The sequence below is a fragment of the Schistocerca gregaria genome, chromosome 10 (genome assembly GCF_023897955.1).
Source record: "Schistocerca gregaria isolate iqSchGreg1 chromosome 10, iqSchGreg1.2, whole genome shotgun sequence".
NCBI lineage: Eukaryota > Metazoa > Arthropoda > Insecta > Orthoptera > Acrididae > Schistocerca > Schistocerca gregaria.
In genome coordinates, this window is record NC_064929.1 from 201,270,089 (window position 1) to 201,291,203 (window position 21,115).

Genomic DNA, 21,115 nt, shown 5'->3' on the forward strand with positions numbered 1-21,115 from the left:
ATCGATACCTACACAGAATATTTGATGAGCTGAAGATGGCAGTGGCCAAAACTGGTAATTCTGAATTGTTAAAAAAAAAAAAAAAAAAAAAAAAAAAAAAAAAAAAAAAAAAAAAAAAAAGAGAGAGAGAGAGAGAGAAAGAAGTTGTGTGATGAAAGTGGACTTTCACAAATAAGCTTTTTAAATAAAAAACTTTATTAACATTGCGACCAATAGACAAATTCGCGGCCAATTGACAAATTTGCCGACACCGTTACTGTAGAACATATGACTTCATTGACAGAGACACTTCCTCACCTCTGCTCGCACCACTTCAGCACTATCAAAGTGAAGTACCTGAAGGTTTTCTTCAAATTTTCGAAAGATAGAATTTGAATGGGGCAAAGTGGGGACTGTGTCGAGGACGACTGATTTTTAGTGAACACGAGGCATCAGATTGTTGCAGCACTCCTGTGTGATGTGGTATTGTCATGAGGAAGGAGAGGGTGCCCCGCGGGTCGACAGTTAGAAACACTATTACAGTGCTCTATTTCTCAGGCACCGACATAGTTATGTCACGCACTGCCGTGTTACGTGCTAGTGTCTGGAGACCTCTAGTGGAAAAAGTAGCTGGCAAAGTCAACTGAATAATATGTGTGACATATAATACCTCAACTAGTATCGAGAACGGAATAAAAAATTCGGAGGCGTTACTCTTCAGCTAAGCCTCGTATGTCTCACATTAAGCCAGAAGCAAACAGATAAATATCTATTCAATAAGATAGGCACAAAAATGGATCAACACAGACATCAACTTTAAGAATTACTGGTTCCTGCATGTGGCAATAGAAAGGAAGGACTATTGGGAAATGAATAAGGCACACATCCAATACTAGAAGCACGAGAGAAATAAGAGGACACATCAAACTTAAAACAACAAACGAAATGGTAGCGGATTGATTTACATGGCAGACAATTGATATCTTGAGGGAGGCAGGCAGGAATCACAGAAAACAGGTGTGGAGCAAAACAATCAGCTCAAATGATGCTAACCTGTCCTGTCTTCAAATATCTCCTCCCTGTGTCTACATCCTCTCTCCATCATGTCATTGCTGTTATTGTTTTCATTATTCAATACTTTTACTTTTCACTACTTTGAATATCTACATCATTCGTTGTGTCCGAGTCAGAGGCATAATAACATCATTTATCGTGATTTTACTTATTTACACCACACTTATCTCCAGCTTACCAGCAAGGCCATTTTAGCCGGAACTAAGGAAAATACATACTGCAAAAGCAGAGGGACGAATAGGAAGAATGGTAACTGACAATGTGCAGGCGTCTAAATATTAAGCACTATAAAAAAAGAAATTGAGAAGATGTAGATGCTGAAATGATATAAATCAGAGGCTATGAGGGTTTGACATACTCAAAAGTATCACTGGGGTCCAATTGCAGAACCACCACTGACAGAAATAACAAAATTAAGCAAGGGTCTGTAGGTGGTATAATTACTTTAAAAGTATTAGCTTTCAAAACTGAAGAGGAAAAGCAACCGTCTAACAATACACTGAAAGAAATATCTGCACATGCTATGGAAATTATATTACAAGAGCTCACTGTAAATTAGCAAAACCTCTGTGGTGGGTGCACCACAAAAGAGTCATGCAAATTGCTCATAATCACACAGGCATCAATGGAAAATAGAAAAACTGTAAACTTTTGCGGCTGACAGACAAACGTGTGACACTACGACGCAATTTCACTGTGCAACTGGCAGGGATAGTAAACAGGGGACATATCGATACTGAGGCATAAAATCTTTGCAAATTTCATTCCGTGAACTCAGTCGGACAGTAACTACACCTCACAGAAAGGAGCATGAAAGGAGTTTACACAGATGTCAGCAATTGAAAGAGAATGAGTAGTCAGGCTCGAAGAACCCGGTCGGATCAATCGACGTATCATCAGACATTTGAATGGGAGCAATGCCACTATTCGACAACGTCGGCAGGAATAGGTGAACCAAGGCCGAACACAGCGTCGAGAAGGAAGCAGTCGACCTGGAGACACGGCAGAATGCGAGGAGTGAGCAATTGTCAGAGAGGCACTCAAACAGCAGATTCACCATTATCGTCGATCCGACGTGCTACTGACGCTTTGGTGATCACAAGGACCCTCAATAGGTGGCTCACGCAAAGGGGGCAGAGCCCGAGGCACGACTTGTGCCGACAACCACATGCCTCTGTACACCAACAATCCCTTTCGAAGTGGCGACGGCCACATCTGGCCCGGGATCTCATCGACTGGAGTAGAATTGTCTTCAGTACGAATCCCATTTCAAACTGAGGCCTGCGAACGGCAAAGACGTGTCAGGAGATGTCCGGACTGTGGTGAGATACCGATCTGACTGTTGCCTGACAACCGGGTGTTATCGTCTGGCGTGCCGTTTTATTCCGTAGCAGCACCCATTTGGTTGTCATCTGCAGCACCCTCAGGCACAATGATATGTCACTGATCTTCCACACCCCGTTTTGTTGCCCTTCACGGCAAGCAACCCTCGCCTTACATTACAGCACGATAATGACCACCCGCAATTGGCGAGAGTTTCTACTGCTCATCTTCATGCTAGCCCGACCCTACCTCGACCAGCAAGATTGCTATCTCTCTTCCCGACTGAGAATGTTTCAAGCAGGGCCCTTCAACCAGCTTAGGATTTGCATCAGTTGGTAAGAATTTAGTACAATAGCCCTCAGGAAGACAACTGGTAACTCTCAATTGATATCAAGCTGAATAACTGATAGAGTACGGACCAAAGGTGGACCAATGTGTTATTGATTTTTGCTCTATCTGTGAAGCTCTTTCTCTTGAAGAAATCACTCAATTATTTTGAAACTATAATCATTTGCTAACCTGTACACGTATTTCACACCTACTGATTTACATTCTATTCGGATAATTCCTCCACGGTGCATAGTTTGTATTACACTGTACGTGTTTCTACTATAATTACTGTTACTGCATTTTTTTAAATTAATATCACATTGTGTACAAAAATACATCTGACATATTTTAGATCCAGGAATACCTCTCCAATACGGATTTATAGGATGAACAATTCATCTAACATAGTACAATTTAATAAGATACCACATTTGTGTGCCCTGTTATGTGAGAAATTTTACATTTCTGTACTTTTAAAGCAGTTTATGAGCTCTGACTGAATACTGCATACCTTTTTCCAGACAGTACTTTGCTATAGATAACCGAATCATTTGAGAAAATCCTGAAGTTACTATTAATTTTGTCTGCCAACTGATTAACATAACAACATGAACAGCAGGGGTACCTATGTACTTCCCTTGGGCACAACTGAAGTTACTTCTACTTCTGTTGTGACTCGATACCTGAGGTAAGACATTGTCTCCTCTCAATAATAAAATCTTTGGGTTTCAAGACATCACTTGAAAAACATTTGAGGCACATTTCACATGACCAACAATATTAGAACCTGTGCCTTCTGGAAGACACAGAAGATGGGAATGTGTGAGGCCTTCAGTGACAACTGTAGTAGAATACTGTCAAATGGTATTTCACAAAACCTGAAGAAATTTTGGTCATCTGTGAAGGCTGGTGGTGGCACCAAAGTTTGTGTCCAGTCCCAAGTGAATGAGAGAGGAACTGAAATCAAGGATATCAAAGCAAAAGCTGAAATGCTTAACTCCATTTTCAAATGTTACTTTCAAACGAAAGCCCAAGATAACTGCCGTAATTTAATCCTCGTGCCACTGAAAATATGAACTAAGTAAGTATCAGTGCCAATGGTGTCGAGAAACAGATGAAATTGTTAAAACTGAACAAAGATCCAGGGCCAAATGGAATCCCCATGTGAGTCTATACAGAATTTGCAGCCAAGTTAGCCCCCCTTCTAACTATAATCTACTATAGATTCCTCCAACAGAAAATTGAGGCCAGAACAGGTCTCACCCATCCACAAGAACGGACCTTCTCGATGCTAACCAGCATGTATTCCAAAAGCATCGATCATGTGAAATACAAATTGCACTTTCCTCACATGACATACTGAAAGCCGCAGTAAAAGGCAGGCAGGTAGCTTCAGAGATTCAGTATTTCTCAATTTCTGTAACATACTTCACTCAATACCACCCCTATGCTCACTGTCGAAAGTAGGACCGTACGGAGTATCAAGTGAAATTTGTGACTGGATTGAGGAGTTTTTGGAAGGCAGGACACAGTATGTTATCTAGGGGTCATAGTCAGATGGAGAATTCAAAAATGTTCAAATGTGTGTGAATTCCTAAGGAACCAAACTGCTGAGGTCATCAATCCCTAGACTTACACACTAGTTAAACTAACTTGTGTTAAGAACAACACACACACACCCGATGCAGAATTAACTTCAGATGTGCCCCAGGGAAGTGCATCGGCACCCTTGCTGTTGACGTCGTACATAAATGACCTTGCAGGCAATATTAATATTAACATCGGACTTTTTGCAGATAACGCAGTTACCTACGACAAAGTACTATCTGAAAGAATCAGCATAATATTAAATCACTTCTCGATAAGATTTCAAATAGGTGCAAAATTTGATAGCTTGCTTTAAATGTTCAGAAATGTAAAACTGTGCACTTAATAAAATGAAAAAATGCAGTATCCTATGACTGTAATATCAGTGAGTCACTGTTGGAACTTACAAACTCATACAAATACCTGCATACAGCAGTTTGTAGGGATACGAAATGGAAGGAATGACATAGGCTGAGTCGTGGGAAAGCAGGGGTTACACTTTGGTTTATTGGTAGCATACTGGGGAAGTGCAGTCAGTCTACAGAGGAGATTGTTTACTGAACATTCATGCACCCAGTTCTACAATACTGCTCGAGTGTGTGGGACACGTGCCACGTAGACCTGATGGGGAATATTGAAGGTATATGGAGAAGGGCAGCACGAATAGTCCCGAGTTTGTCTAATTTGTAGGAGAGTGTCACAGAGATACTAAAGAAACTGAACTGGAAGACTCCCGAAAATGGACAAACTTTCCCAGGAAAGTCTATTAACGATGTTTTGAAAACTGGCTTTAAATGATAATTCTAGTAATATCCGCCAACCCCGTAAGTATTACTCACATAGGGAGTGTGAGGATAAGATTCAAATAATTACATCATACACACACACACACACACATTCGATCAATTACTCTTCACTTCCTCCACACCAATGGAACGGGAATAAACCCAAGTAACTGGTACAATGGGATGTACCCTCTGTCACACACTTCATAGTGGTTTGCAGAGTATAGATGTAGACGGAGATGTAGAAGGTGGTTGTTCTATTCGAGATTCTCAGACTATGCAACAGATAGCTGGTAATGATACTGGGCAGTAGCTAGTAATTTTCAAAATCACTCTCAAGTGATAAATACTGAGCATGCAACTATCATGGCAACAGATATTGATCAGTCATTGCTTTTACTTACAGTGTCAATAACAGATTGTCTCGTAATTGCAAACCTCGTCAGCAGTGCTCTACAGGTGAGGGAACTGGAGCTGGTGCAGTATCAACTTCTTCTACTCATTGTCTCAGTTGTGCGACTGGATTCGTGATTTCCTGTCAGGAAGGTCGCAGAATCGAGTAAAACTGAAGTGATATCACGTGTTCCCCAGGGAAGCGTCCTGGGAGCTCTGCTGTTCCTGATCTATATAAATGACCTGGGTGACAATCTGAGCAGTCCTCTTAGGTTGTTCGTAGATGATGCTGTAATTTACCATCTAGTAAGGTCATCCGAAGACCAGTATCAGTTGCAAAGCGATTTAGAAAAGATTGCTGTATGATGTGGCAGGAGGCAGTTGACGCTAAATAACGAAAAGTGTGAGGTGATTCACATGAGTTCCAAAAGAAATCCGTTGGAATTCGATTACTCGATAAATAGTACAATTCTCAAGGCTGTCAATTCAACTAAGTACCTGGGTGTTAAAATTACAAACAACTTCAGTTGGAAAGACCACATAGATAATATTGAGGGGAAGGCAAGCCAAAGGTTGCAGATCATTGGCAGGACACTTAGAAGATGCAACAAGTCCACTAAAGAGACAGCTTACACTACACTCGTTCGTCCTCTGTTAGAATATTGCTGCACGGTGTGGGATCCCTACCAGGTGGGATTGACTGAGGACATCGAAAGGGTGCAAAAAAGGGCAGCTCATTTTGTATTATCACGTAATAGGGGAGGTAGTGTGGCAGAAATGATACGCGAGTTGGAATGGAAGAAATTAAAGCAAAGACGTTTTTCGTCGCGGCGAGATCTATTTACGAAATTTCAGTCACCAACTTTCTCTTCCGAATGCGAAAATATTTTGTTGAGCCCAAGCTACATAGGTAGGAATGATCATCAAAATAAAATAACAGAAATCAGAGCTCGAACAGAAAGGATTAGGTGTTCATTTTTCCCGCACACTGTTCGGGAGTGGAATGGTAGAGAGATAGTACGATTGTGGTTCAATGAACCCTCTGCCAAGCACAGAAGTGGAAAAACGTAAAAAAGACTGTGTGTGCACTAGTGGAACAGAAGACTGGAGTGGGAACTGGGAGGGCAACAGGTCAGTGAAGGACAATGATTAACAAAGGTTGAGGCCAGGAGGGTTCAAGAATACAGGCTACACTGCAGGGCGGGTTCCTACCTGAACAGTTCACAAAAGCTCACATTGGTACAAAGGATCTAGACTGTACAGGCTGCGGAGCAGACACTGAAATTAAAAATGTCACGTTCGGAACTGCACTCCACAACTGGGTGATGCAGCTGTTTCACAGTTATCATTTGTCGATGACTATTCGTGCAGACGGACAACTTGTTATTAATCAAAGTTGAGCTGACAGTACTTTCAAATCAAATGTTTCCCACAGGAATGTTTCAGTATCAGAAATCAAGCTACAATATTGTTTTGATGCAGAACAACACAATGCTCATTTTATACCTCAGTAGGTCTCTTACCTGATTTCGTATTCCTTGTCAGCCCACAACTCCAAATCTTGTGACAGCGTTCTCCAGCGCAGGCACACTTTCGGTACCACATCTACCAGCTCACCGAACGACACGTACGAGAAGATCTTTAATAAAACCTCATCGGGCAAGTCGTCGATTTTCACACGCCAGGAGTAAGTGTCGTGCAGTGTGCTGTCAGCAATTTCCGGTTGCCCCTCACCGAATGCCATGTCCGGGAAGATATCTGTCAAAATTCCGTCGGACAAGTTGTCGATGCTCCCACGCCATGAGTCTGTGTCGTGCCTCGTGTACTCATCTTCGTCCCAGAAACACAAATTGACACCAAACCAATCTGTAACAGAAGTGAAGTTTGGTTAACAACAGGAATTGTAAATCCAAAAGAGGGATCTGTGTACAAAACACGGGATCACAACAATAGGCATTTGATAAGTAATGCGACAATTTTTTTTCTGGAAGAAGGTTTCTTTTATTAAGAACTCCAACATACCATACCATTCCCCACCGTGTTGCCTACAAATCCCTCATTTTCTACATAATCTTCCTTCAATGTGACGGCCTTACACCACCTTACTTGTAGCATCTGTATGTCCACACGTTACCACTCCACCAGTCGATGACAGAGCCGATGTCTCGCTACACCGATAACCTCCCTGGCATCTACGTACTGCTCCCCACGGAGGGCATCCTTCGTAGGGCCAAACAGAGTCAGATAGGGTGGACGAAGAGAACAGTTCGATGAAATTTTGTTGGCACCCCTCGGGTGGACAGCCTTCTAAGAAGCCTTGCACTGTCATGCAGAAGGAAGTGTTCGTCTGCATTTTTGTGGCGACGAACATGCTGAAGTCATTTTCTCAATTTCCTGAGGGTAGCACAAATTATTTCAAAGTTAACTGCTGCACTATAAGAGAGGACATTAAACACAATATCCTCTTCCGAATCCCAGAAGATTGTCACCATGACTTTACCGGCTGAGGGTGCAGCTTTGAAATTTTTCATCAGAAGAAAGGTGGTGCCATTTTGTTGCCTGTTCAAAATGCCGAATCCACATTTCATCACCTGTAACAGTGTTCGACAAGAAATTGTCGAGATCGGCCTCGTAATGCACAAGCGACCCCGCACAGATGGTCCGTAGTTGCTCTTTATTGTCTTCTGTTAATCAGTGAAGAACCCCGAGGGCACACACCTCTGAGAACCCCAACCGGTTGACGACTGTGCAGTACTACCGACAGAGATGTCCAGTCGAGCAGCGAGGTGTTTGTTTGACATCTGCCGATTGCCTCAAATGAGAGTGTCCACACATTCCGAGTAGTCACATCTGTGTGAGGCCGGCCAGCACATCTTAGATCGAATAGGTCTGCGTGACATGCCTCGCCCAATGACTCACCGTGCTTTTGTTCGCTGCCAGGTCTCCACAGACATTCTACAAGTGCCTACGAATATCTGTGATGCTTTGGTTTTCCACCAAAAGTAATTCAGTGGCAGCTCTCTACTTGGTGCACCTCTATTACAGTCGCCATTTTGAAGGCTACATATAGTGCCGCCACATATCGGAACTTCATGAAACTATAGGCACTGAATCAGGAATATTCCATTGTGTTCAACAACAAATTACACATTTTTTTAAAATTGAAATAGGCCGAGAAATAAAAGATGTTGCACTAACTTATTGAATGACCCTCATACACACCCAGCAATGAAATTACATTACAGGAAATATTGCAAAATTCTAACATGTGCAATCCAGGAGGCCAAACAAATGTATTATGCAAAGCAAATTAGCAAGTCAATCAATGAAGTAGAAACTATATCAAACATCATAAAAACTGAGTCAAACAGGCACTTAAAATCAAAACAAGCAGTAATACCTCAGTCCTCTGTTAATGATAAGACAAGAATAATTAAGTTGCAGCCTCCACTGAAAAAAAAGAAAAAAAAAATCAGGTAGCCATGGTAAACAATCTCCCAGAGAAGCCATACAGCTATTCCGTCACCCACAGAAGCCAGAGAGCTATTTACTCGTGCAAATCAGACTGTCACAGTTCATTTTAAAGCCTAACCCCTAAATGAACAGAAATAAGTCATAAAATTACTCAAAAGTTCTGTCCTCTGGATATTATGGTGTATGAAGCAGTATTTTAAATTCATGTGTAAACTTATTCATTTTGTGCTATTTGTGTAACCAGTCAATGAACACTGAAGTATTCTGGATGCACTAAAACATGAACAGCAATCTCAATCTATAAAGGTGGAGCCAGGAATGTAATCTCCCAACTATCGTCCCATTTCTAAGCTGCCAGAGTGATGAAAGGTATTCAAGAGAATAGTGTGAGATAGGATTTATAGCCACCCTATACAAAATGGTTTACTGACACCTACACAGTTTGACTTTCCCAAGGGATTATCCACGGAAAGAGTTATATTTAGCCTAACAGACTGAATCATACATGAACTAAATTTCAAAATATCCATAATGGGGATTTTTTTGTAACCTGGCTACAGCATTTGATTATGTGGATTGTAACACATTGCTAAAAAAATACACCACCACACAGCTTCCACACTATGGCATCAAAGATAAACCTCTGACCTGACTAGAACCTTTCTTACACAACAGGAAACCAAGAGCTTTAATGCAGACAGGTGCAAAATTAAACTCAGACTGGGGAAACGTAAAGTGAGGTGCCCCCAGGGCTCGTTCCTTGGGCCACTGATGTTCTTGTTCTATATTAATGATCTACTAACTGCAATTAATGACTGAGTAAAAATAGTAATGTTTGCAGACAATGCAATCATTATGATCAGAGTGCTGAACCCCACAATGTAGGATGCAGACCTGGTAGCCACTATAAAGTATACAAACATTGCACAGCAAATAGATTACGCATAAATTTTTCAAAAACTAATTTGATAGTATTTCAGACAACAAACAAAAAACTTAACAGTTCCTGAACTAGATATTAACAATCAAGAAACTTAAGAAATCACACATACAAAATTCCTAGGCATCCAGAAACAGTAATCTAAGAGGGAAAGAACAAATTGTTCAGCTGCTTGAGACACTATGTGCTTCACAATAAGAGACATTCCTCACTTTGTTAGAAATAATGCTGTTGTCATATTTTGCTTATTTCCATTCTATATTCTACTCTGGTGTAATCATCTGGGAAATGAGAAGTGAGATTAATAGATTTGGTCTCTGGACTGACTCCAAGTCTATCAGGATGCTAATATTACCGATCAATACACTCCCAGATGATGATTATAGCCAACAGAGAATTATTTCACAAAAATTGTGAAATTCGTAACCACGACTGAAGACAAGTGAAAAACTTCTAGCAAGACTCTGCAACTCTCACAAAAGTGCATAGGGGAGTCACCAAGTCAGATAAAAACTATACAATAAGCTCCCTTACACCCCTCATTAGCTAGAAACACCACTCTTAAAAGAAAAAATTGGCCTAGTGCGAGTAGGACTCACACACTGAGGTTTCCGTACAATGTGAATTGTGTATATATACTCTTCACCCATTCTGGGATTCCAGAATCTGACCAGTTTTTGCCACTTCTCGATATCGATACTGGCCCCGAGAATTCCAAAACCATATCAAAATGTTTAATGTTTACAGTAGTTCCTCAGACTAGCCCAGACATACGAAAAAGTAACAAGCAGAGAGAGAGAGAGAGAGAGAGAGAGATTATTTACGTGATATAATTAAAATTTAACAAGTTTCATATCTTTTACTTTACTTGTACTGTGAAATCTTGCTTCTTGCCAAATTTTGGGATTCTAGGTCAACAGGAAGTACCCTAAAGGTTTGGATGAGTGAGTTTACAAGTATCAAACTATGTGACAAATGACTTAAGTTTTTGATTGCACTGAATTAGAAGCTTACAACTTTTACATCACCAAGGGGCAACAGACTTCAGTGTGTGACATAAATATGAACTTGATATGCCAAACTGTTAGAGAGGGAAGAAACAGACAGACAGATGGATAAAAAAAATTACAAAAAATATTTGTTTCATGCAATATAATTACAAATTAGCAAATTTCAGATTGTTTTCTTTACTTGTACCATGAAATCCCCAAACCACCTTCCCTATCCTCTGGCTCCTACCCTTGTAACCACCCACAGTATAAAACCTGTCCCATGGACTCCCTCCCTCCCACCCCTACCACCACCCCTACCACCACCACCACCACCACCACCACCACCACCACCACCACCAGTCCTGTAACCCAGAAGGTGTACACGATCAAAGGCAGAGCCACGTGATTTATGTGGGAATGACCAGCAACAAACTCGCCATTAGCATGAACGGACACAGGCAGACAGTGTTTGTTGGTAATGAGGATCACCCTGTCGCTAAACATGCCTTGGTGCACGGCCAGCACATCTTGGCACAGTGTTACACCATCCGGGTTATCTGGATACTTCCCACTGACACCAACCTATCAGAACTCCAGAGATGGGAACTAGTCCTTCAATATATTCTCTTTTCCCGTTACCCACCAGGCCTCAACCTCTGCTAATTTCAAGTTGCCGCCCCTCGTACATCACCTGTCATTCAACAACATCTTTGCCTCTGTACTTCCGTCTAGACTGATATCTCTGCCCAACCTCTTTGCATTTACGTGTGTCTGCCTGTGTCTGTATATCTGCGGGTGTGTGTGTGTGTGTGTGTGTGTGTGTGTGTGTGTGTGTCTCTCTCTCTCTCTCTCTCTCTCTCTCTCTCTCTCTCTCTCTCTCAACATACCAATGCTTTCGTTTGTTAAGTTACATCATCTTTGTTTTTAGATATATTTTTGCCATGTGGAATGTTTCCATATATAATGTACACTAATTTATTTTACTAGTGTAACCATCCAGTTGAACTGGAAATACAGAAGCGTCCAATTCCACCCGTCTGCTGTGACCCATAACGTCACAAATATGACTTCATTAAATAACCATGACCACAGACACGAAAATACACTAAAAAAAAAAACAACATGCACACACGTTCCACAAAAAACCTACTGAAACTAACAGTACAAGAGTGGGAAATTGGTTTTTTTTTGGGTGGGTACAAAGTGAATATAAACAAATTTAGACACACACCACCATATCAAACCACATGAAACGACGAAGGGAAAACACAAAACTCCCAAAATTCCACGAAACACAACATCCTCTGGAATTGGACACTTCCCTTGACCTATGTTGCTCAATAGCAACTCCCGATACCGGAACAACCACAGTCTCAACCACAGCCACAACCACACATTGGAATCTAACACTTCCCTTGACCTTTTATCCTTACAACTCCACATATAGCCGTCCCTGGTCTGAGATGCGGGAACTTTAGTAAGCTTCGTTTCTTCACTACGCACTGAACACTTCGCGACTTCATCCAAAACTCTGAATAGTTGAAGAAATTTCATTAGAGACGACGCACTGTGCCCCATCATCGCCGACAACCGAAAACTGTTGACCTTGTCAGTCATATCCATACCTACCAAATACATAAAAAAAGGGAATTTACCAAAATTCACACACGACAAACAGAAGAAAAACTACAATAACATCGACATAACAAAACCGAAATCGTTAACTCACTGAAAAATATTCCGCTGAAAGCACAGCCCCATACATCACGTAACACACTACCCATTAACACACTACCAGAGAGAACCACTGACCGCAACAATACGCCACCTGTAAACACGCCATATATGCAAACTAAACCAAAAACATCATCTAACACACAACACAAACACAGCACCACCGATCACATCAAAACGACACCTACAAACCCACCACTCTCAAAAACTAAATTCTGCACCACCAAGATGTCACACACAAGAGCCTTATGTCACAGGTCAAAGCCGACGAGTGGGATCAGATGCTTCAGTCGATCCCCTTAAACTTATGCCACTAAGCTGCAAATTTTAATATAATATGCACTCTATTGTTCTTTGAGAATAAGTAATTTAGTATATATGGGACATATAAAATGATCACATAGTAGTGTATTACTTCTCTCGATTATTACTAATACACACTTGTGCAACATGTAGGCCTAACCAACAGGACCAAATAAATATCAGATCAAATCCGAAACTGCCATTTATAATTGCTTCAAGTCCAAATTTGAGGCAGGCACATCTGACTGAGAATGCGTGTTACCGGCATTTTGTGAAGCAGTAGTCACAGTGGGTGGAGGAACTTCAGGTGCCGCACTGCTCCGACACACATCGTTGTCTTCACCAACCGCGCAGCATTCACCACAGTGCTCTGGTTCTGAAGCCATTTCACTGTCTCGTCTGCCTTCAGACCTCCCAGAGCTGGAAGGTTCTGGGGAAGGAGTTGTCATACGGAATCCTGCCAGAGGTACTTGCAGGCACTGCAACAAGCAAAGAAAAAAAATTAATTTGCGCAGCACGCACTCATTATTTATCTCTCCCCCCCTCCCCACGTGGGAAAAATATATTTAAAAGACAAAGATGCTGTGACTTACTAAACAAGAAAGCGCTGGTAGATAGACATAGTGTGTTTTTTATTGTTTCTATCTACCAGCACTTCCTCGTTTGGTAAGTCACAGCATCTTATACATATATTACAGACTGCAGAGAGTTGGGGAGAAGCTGCCCGTCATACACTTCTACACATACACAGCAGTCCTCACAGTTTTACCATTCTTGCCTCCACAACAATATTCACACTGCATGAAAAATGTTCAATTCAAATATTCATCTAGGATCAGCACCATTCCACCATAATTTCTAAGGTTAAATCCGTTCTTAACATCTTGGGTATAATAGACACATCAGCTGTATTTTGGCACTTTATTACTATCACTACCGGTTTCGTGGCATTAAAGCCACATCTTCAGGTGTCGGCCTAGTCCTTGTTCACAGTGTCAAGGCCATCATATTTAATGTACAGGAGGGGAAGGAAAAGCACTTCAAAACTTCCCAGTACTACAACATGCTTCATACAATCCTTGTGCATGAGGCAAGTTGACAATAAAATTTGTTTAAAATTTCCTGACAGCTTTCAGAGTTCAATAATTCTCCAACTAATGGCAAATAAAGACAATTAACTAACACACCAAGACCCCACAAAATCCCCCCCCCCTTCCTCCCCCCCCCTCTGCAAATGCAGAGGACCAAGCACAAAGAAACATGTACCACTAACAACATACCTTTCAAAGAATTAAAAGCTGTAGCAATTTTGGGCATTTACAGTTGCCACCTGTCATTGCCTTCTGTTCATCTAAAACTTAAGTACTCTGTTCTGAAAAATGCGGGAATATTTTACTGGTTGTTCTAGATATTCTGCCTGAGGAAATGATTACCACAAAAAAGATACATCAATCTTTCTCTTGAACTTCTACCAAAATGTTACATGTAAGGCACTGATGCGATTCATTACGAAAGTGCACTTTACTGATAAAATTAAGCATCATCTTTATCACTCCACTGAAAATTTCCTAGAAAACAAACAAAACATTTCAGTCTTTTTACCATCTTCCACAACACAGTTTTGTCGCCATTGTACATAACATCTTAACTATGATTAACTGCTGTTTGTGGCCACCCACTGTATCTTTCAAGTTAAATGTATTCCCAGATGACATAATTTAATAAAATTGTTGTGGTAAGTGCAAATGGAATTGTGTAACAACTATAAACACACATTCACCCAAAATTAGGCAACAAAAAAAACTTAACATGGGCATATTTTTACATTTGTCAAAGGCATTTGACACCATAAATCATGACAAATTGCTATACAAACTACAAATTCTTGGCATTAGGGGAACAGCTAACAATTGGTTCAGCTCTTATCTTAAGAACAGGGAACAATACGTGGAAATAGAGCAATAAAAGGACAATGTCATGAAGAAATATAATTCCAAGCTACTGATTGTTAAATATGGAGTGCCACAAGGATCAGTAATGGGTCCTGGTCTGTTCTTACTCTATGTAAATGACCTAAACATAAGCAGTGACAGCAGTAAAATATTTCAATTTGCTAATGATACGAGTGTTCTAATTACAGGAAACTCAGAAGAAACTCCTGTAAAAAAAATAAAAGAAGCCACTGACAGGCTTACATGTTACTTTGACGACAATGGCATAGTAATACACACTGGAGAAACTGTAGCTATGGATATACACACAGAACTAACAAAAAATCTGATATCACCCGATCTAGAGCTATATGGACAGACAGTTACCAATACAGCTTGTACCAAATTTCTTGGACTTCATCTACAAGACAACTTGAAATGGAAAGCACATATTGAGCAAAGCAACAAAAAATTAAGTACTTCTTGTTTTGTGTTACATACATTGAAAAACTGTAGCAGCTGCACCACCCTTTAGTGTGTATATTATGCAGTTATATACTCTCACCTCCGGTATGGGATTATGTTCTGGGGAAATTCTGCAGATGCCATCAAAACATTCAAAATTTTAAAAAATCATAAGAATAATGGAACGGGTAGATAATTGCAAATTATGTAGACCATTGATCCAAAAAAGGATGATCCTGCCACTTTGTTGCATGTATATACTTCAAAATATAATGTATTTAAAGCAAAACTTACATACAAAAAGACCACTCATCACTCAAAATCAGGCAATACACAGCTATGATACAAAACAAAAATTGGATGTACATGTTCCAAGTGCCAACACAAAGTTATTTCAAAATGGGGTCTTATCCATCCTAGTATCAAACTATACAGTGCCTTACCAGATACCATCAAACTCATACAAAACATTGGTCACTTCAAATCTTAATTGAAGTCATGTTTGGTTGACCATTGCTTGTACACTCTAAATAAATACATACAATGATAATTTTTTCTATATAAACCCAACGTAGTCTCATTCAGAAGAACATTTGTATTTTCTCTCTCTGTATATGGCGTAACAACATTTATTTAAGCATTCATCATTAATTGATATATTAATATGTGTGTTATTATGTACAAAGGTGTATTATATGTGAAACTGTTAATATTAACATGATAATATAAATATCTCTTGGACAATGAGCACCTGTAGATGAAAATGGATCAGTAAACGAAATCAAATCACCTCCGATCACACCCCACACCCACTCCCCCTCCTTTACATAAAAACAGTTTTTAATGAAAAAGCACCTATTTTACAATACACCACTATAGTTTGTGCCTTTTTTATTATACCAAAAAGGTTATAATTCAAATTATTTTCCAAAAATTAAAAGAAATATATTGCACCATATTAACTTACTCCACTGTGCAATAATCCACTCCTCACAAATGGTCTAATAATATGAACGTCTTCATTTGAGCATCATACAACGTTTATGAAATCTTTGTTCTCATAGCAGTTGGGATGGTCATCTTTGTGCATTTCACTACAAAGCTTTAACACATGTTTCAAAACAGAGACTTTACCTGGGATCTGACAAACAGGCCTCATTATATGCTCAATGTAGCTTTTAAATGCTATTTATTAAGCACATATATGGCTCTAACATAATAGGAACCACAGTCTTACTACACGCCAGTCTTTGGCAGCGGTGGTTATGAAATACCGGTACAGGTTACTGTCACTATAAAAAAGTAAGTGTAATCCAAAACACAAGGACGAAACCGTAAACAAATCTCTTCCGGCGACATTCTGCATGAAGTGACATTCAGGTTGTCATTTCCACTTCAAACAAAAATACTGATTCCTAAGGGAAGGAAATTATTTGCCATAGAACTACCTTATCGCTTTCACAACTACACCCGCTCCAGTACAGTATTTAACGCGTTTCGTACAACACAAAACAGAGCGTCAAAAATGAAAGAAATATGCAATACAGCTGGAAATGTGTTACACGCGTAAAGATAATATTGTGCAATTACGATATTCTCACCTTATATCCTGTCACGCCCACCTCACCGCAGCTACACGTCGTAGGAATCAACAGATCCGAGAGGCACTCTCTCTTATATTCTTCTCGTGTCCCCACCATTCCCGGTTGCACAACTTTGCGCATAATAATATGAGTCACATCACTCCCACTGCTGTCTTCTGTCACTACCACACATTACTTGCTTAAGTGTATGATTACCTGAACCACAGAAGAACAAGAATGTGACAAACTGTACACAAACACTTTCTGAACCCGGCAGATACAACGATTCTGAATTTTGACATTTAGCTCAACCACGTGCTCAACCAATGATGACATCATCTCAGCTAATCGGGGAGCGTAGACGCTCGCTGTACAGTAATTATTCATTTCAGTCGTTCCTCTTTTCCGTGCTATACAAGCATATGCAAAGAAATACAAAGGCAATCCCATATTATACAGCACAAGCAGTTTGCGAAATAAAAACCAAATTTCAATAGGGGCTGAAAAGCATTCCGATTTAGTTAAGCTGGCAACCTAAACCCAAATAGCTGAGTATTTTTTCGCGCGAGAGTTACGATAGTGTGTTGATTTCGTCGTCGTCTATGGAATTGTCAGTTGTAATTGTAAACTTTTAAGTGAGAAGCGCTTCTTGAGGAACTACTGTGCATCGTTAGGAGTGGCAGAACTGTGAAAAACGAGTGTGTTGATATTGTTACATCTAACGAACATATTAACGAGAAATATTTTAGTAAGCTCGATAGCTTTGTATACTTTTAATGTTGTTAAATAAAGAATTATATATAGTGCCGTTAGGCCAGTAAGAGATACGTCATTCTAAAGTCCAGACAATGGAGAAGGAATGCCTAATTTTCAGTTCGAAAAGTTTTCCAACTCAGATCGGGGAACGAAAACAAGATAATTTGTGGCTAGCAAAGGTGGTGGGCAGTATATGGAGGATGGAGCATATAATGTACAATATGTGAGATAAAAAAGTTCTGAAGCATTTCAAGGCAAGTTAACATGCCAATGAAAAAAAAATGTGACACGCATGACGCTATAGTCCTGGTGATTATTTTTATCCAGGGTACTTCAGCAGGGACTTTGAAATGCTAACATTTTGCGAAAAAGGTATTCTAAATGACGTGGCATTTGCAGAATCACACAATTTCTTGCACACTCTGACAACACTGAGATCGTTGAGCAAAACTTAATGGCTCACAATGCGGAGGTATTACTCTCTGGCTAGCTTCATATAGATAATTAATTGAATTTTTAATTAATGGAAGTAACAGTGGATGGCCTACCGAAAGAAAATGTTTAAATTCTTGGCCTCTGTTTGTACACCCATTCCTCATCAATTTTTGCTACTTTTCCAACTTTGGAAATAAAAAAGAGTCCGCTGGGGGCAGGTTTGAAGAGTACAGAGGATGAGGCAGCACAATGATTTCATTTTTTGTCCAATAGTCACGCACAGCAACAGGGATGAACGTGGGGGTACGTTATCGTGATGCAAGAGCCATAAATTGTCCCACCACATTTCATGCGGTTTCCTTCTCACATTTTCTAGCAGGCGTCGCAACACGTACCGATAGTACGATCAATTAACAGTTTGTCCCTGTGGCACGAATTCATGATGAACTATTCCTTCAAAGTCAAAGAAAATTATCAGCATACCTTTGACATCTGACCAGACCTGACAAGCTTTCTTGTAGTCTTGGAGAACGTTTGCCGACCCTTTGTGAAGACTGAACCTTAGTCTCAACATCACAATCGTCTCAAAGTTGCAGTGTTAGGATTTCATGGCCTGATCCAACTAAAATGTTACGTTCTTCTGCAATCTCCCGGACAGTCAGTCTTCGACTGGCACGCACAATTCCTGAAAAGAGCGTTGTCGGCATAGGTCGAAGGGTGTCGTGCACGAGGGTCATCTTTAACGTCCGTCCGACCACTTTAAAACTCTGTGGACCATTCGTAACACCGAGTACGGCTTAAGCACCCATCACCGTAGGCTTCCTAAATCATTTGGTGTGTCACTGTAAAGGTTTTCTCGAGGTTCACGCAAAATTTAATGCAGACGTGTTGCTCCTTTAACTCTGCCATCTCGAAATTCGCAAACTGTGCGACACAACGTTCTGCTCATTAGAGCACTGAACAATAGCCAACACACATACAACAACGAAACTTCCGGCAGTTACACATTAAACACATGTGTACGCAGGGATGCCAACCGCAATTTGCTCCAACACACCATTGGCGTGAAATTTCGAATGTTCCGGTATTTTTTGAACAGACCTCGCATTTGCAAACAATTTCAATTAGCACTGAAAGCTTTATATGGTCATAGAATGTGTCAGTACATGAAATTACAACATAAAAGTAATAACAGATAAAAATAAATGTTTATGAACCCAAAAAAACAGTCCATAAGCGTAAGAAAACGCAGTCAGCAATACAATAAGAATCAGCTTAATTTTTCAAGGAACTCCTCGACAGAATAGAAGGAATGACCCATGCGAAAACTCTTCAGTTTCGATTTGAAAGCGCGTGGATTACTGCTAATATTTTTTAATTCGAGTAGTAGGTTATTGAAAATGGATGCAGCAGTATACTGCACACCTTTTTGCACAAGAGTTAAGGAAGTCCGATCCAAATGCAGGTTTGATTTCTGTCGAGTATTAACAGAGTGAAACCCGCTTATTCTTGAAAATAAGCTAATATTGTCAACAAGATATGACAATATAGGCCAATGACAAAATACTCAAACTCGTGAACAGGGGTCGACAAGAGATTCGTGAACTTACACCACTTATTGCCCGAACAGCCCATTTCTGAGCCAAAAATATCCTTTTTGAATGGGAAGAGTTACTCCAAAATATAATACCATTCGACATAAGCGAATGAAAATAAGCATAGTAGACTTATTTTCGTGTCGAGCTATCACTCACTTCTGATACCATTCGAATAGAAAAAATGGCAGTATTAAATCTTTGAACAAGATCCTGAACGTGGGCTTTCCACGACAGCTTACTATCTATCTGAACACCAAGAAATTTGAACTGTTCAGTTTCACTAATCATATACCTATTCTGTGGAATTAAAACGTCATGTTTTGTTGAATTGTGTATTAGAAACTGAAAAAACTGAGTCTTACTGAGATTTAGCGTTAGTTTATTTTCTACGAGCCATGAACTTAGATCATGTACTGCACTATTTGAAAGCGAGCCAATGTTGCACACAACATCCTTTACTACCAAGCTAGCTAGTGTCATCAGCATACAGTAATATTTTAGAGTTACCCATAGTACTAGAGGGCATACCATTTACATAAATAAGGGACAGGAGTGGGCCCAACACTGATCCCTGGGGCACTCTCCACTTCACAGTGCCCCACTCAGACCCCACATCACAGAGGTTATCAACATTGTGAATAATAGCCTTTTGCTGCCATACTCCATAATGGTCCAACTTTTGGAGCAATATATTGTGATCAACACAATCAAATGCCTTAGTTAAATAAAAAATACGCCAAGCGTTCGAAACTTTTTGTTTAGCCCATCCAGTATCTCACAGAGAAAATAAAATATAGCATTTTCCGTTGTTAAACAACTTCTAAAGCCGAACTGTACATTTGATAGCAAATCGTGTGATATAAAATGATCAATCATCCTTACATACACAACCTTTTCAATAACTTTTGCAAACACTGATGGCATAGAAATAGGTCTAAAATTATCTACATTATCCCTTCCTTCATTTTTATGAAGTGGCTTTAATACTAAGTACGTTAATCACTCAGGAAACTGACCATTGCTAAAGGAAAAATTACAAATATGGCTAAATACAGGGCTAACATGTGCAGCACAGTACTTTAATATTCAGCTAGACACTCCATCATAACCATGAGAGTCCTTAGTCTTCAGTGATTTAATTATTGACTCAATCTCCGTATTGTCTGTATCAGAGATGAGTATTTCAGACATCCATCTCAGAAAGGCACTAGTTAAGAAAGTTACATGATCTCCTGTAGAAACTAAATTTTTATTTAGTTCACCAGCAATGCTCAGAAACTGATTGTTAAGTACTGTACATATATCTGATATATCAGTAACAGAAATATTTTTACTGCAAACTGACTTTATATCTTCGACCTTGCGCTGCTGACCATACACTTCCTTCACAACTGACCATACGATTCATGAGAAATGTCAGCTAAGAATCCAAG

General features: G+C 40.0%; 1 protein-coding gene across 1 annotated transcript in view; it reads right to left on the reverse strand.

The window, feature by feature from the left end:
- The window catches only part of LOC126293631 (uncharacterized), an 86,346-nt gene extending 68,908 nt beyond the window's left edge, over nt 1–17,438 (reverse strand). The window contains exons 1-3 of the mRNA XM_049986906.1: nt 16,912–17,438; nt 13,177–13,393; nt 6,995–7,337 (exon numbers count right to left, since the gene is read on the reverse strand). Of these exons, the coding sequence (XP_049842863.1) occupies nt 6,995–7,337; nt 13,177–13,393; nt 16,912–17,034 (683 nt within the window). The 5' untranslated portion in view covers nt 17,035–17,438. The remainder of the gene's footprint in view (nt 1–6,994; nt 7,338–13,176; nt 13,394–16,911) is intronic.
- Nucleotides 17,439–21,115: the final 3,677 nt, after the last annotated feature.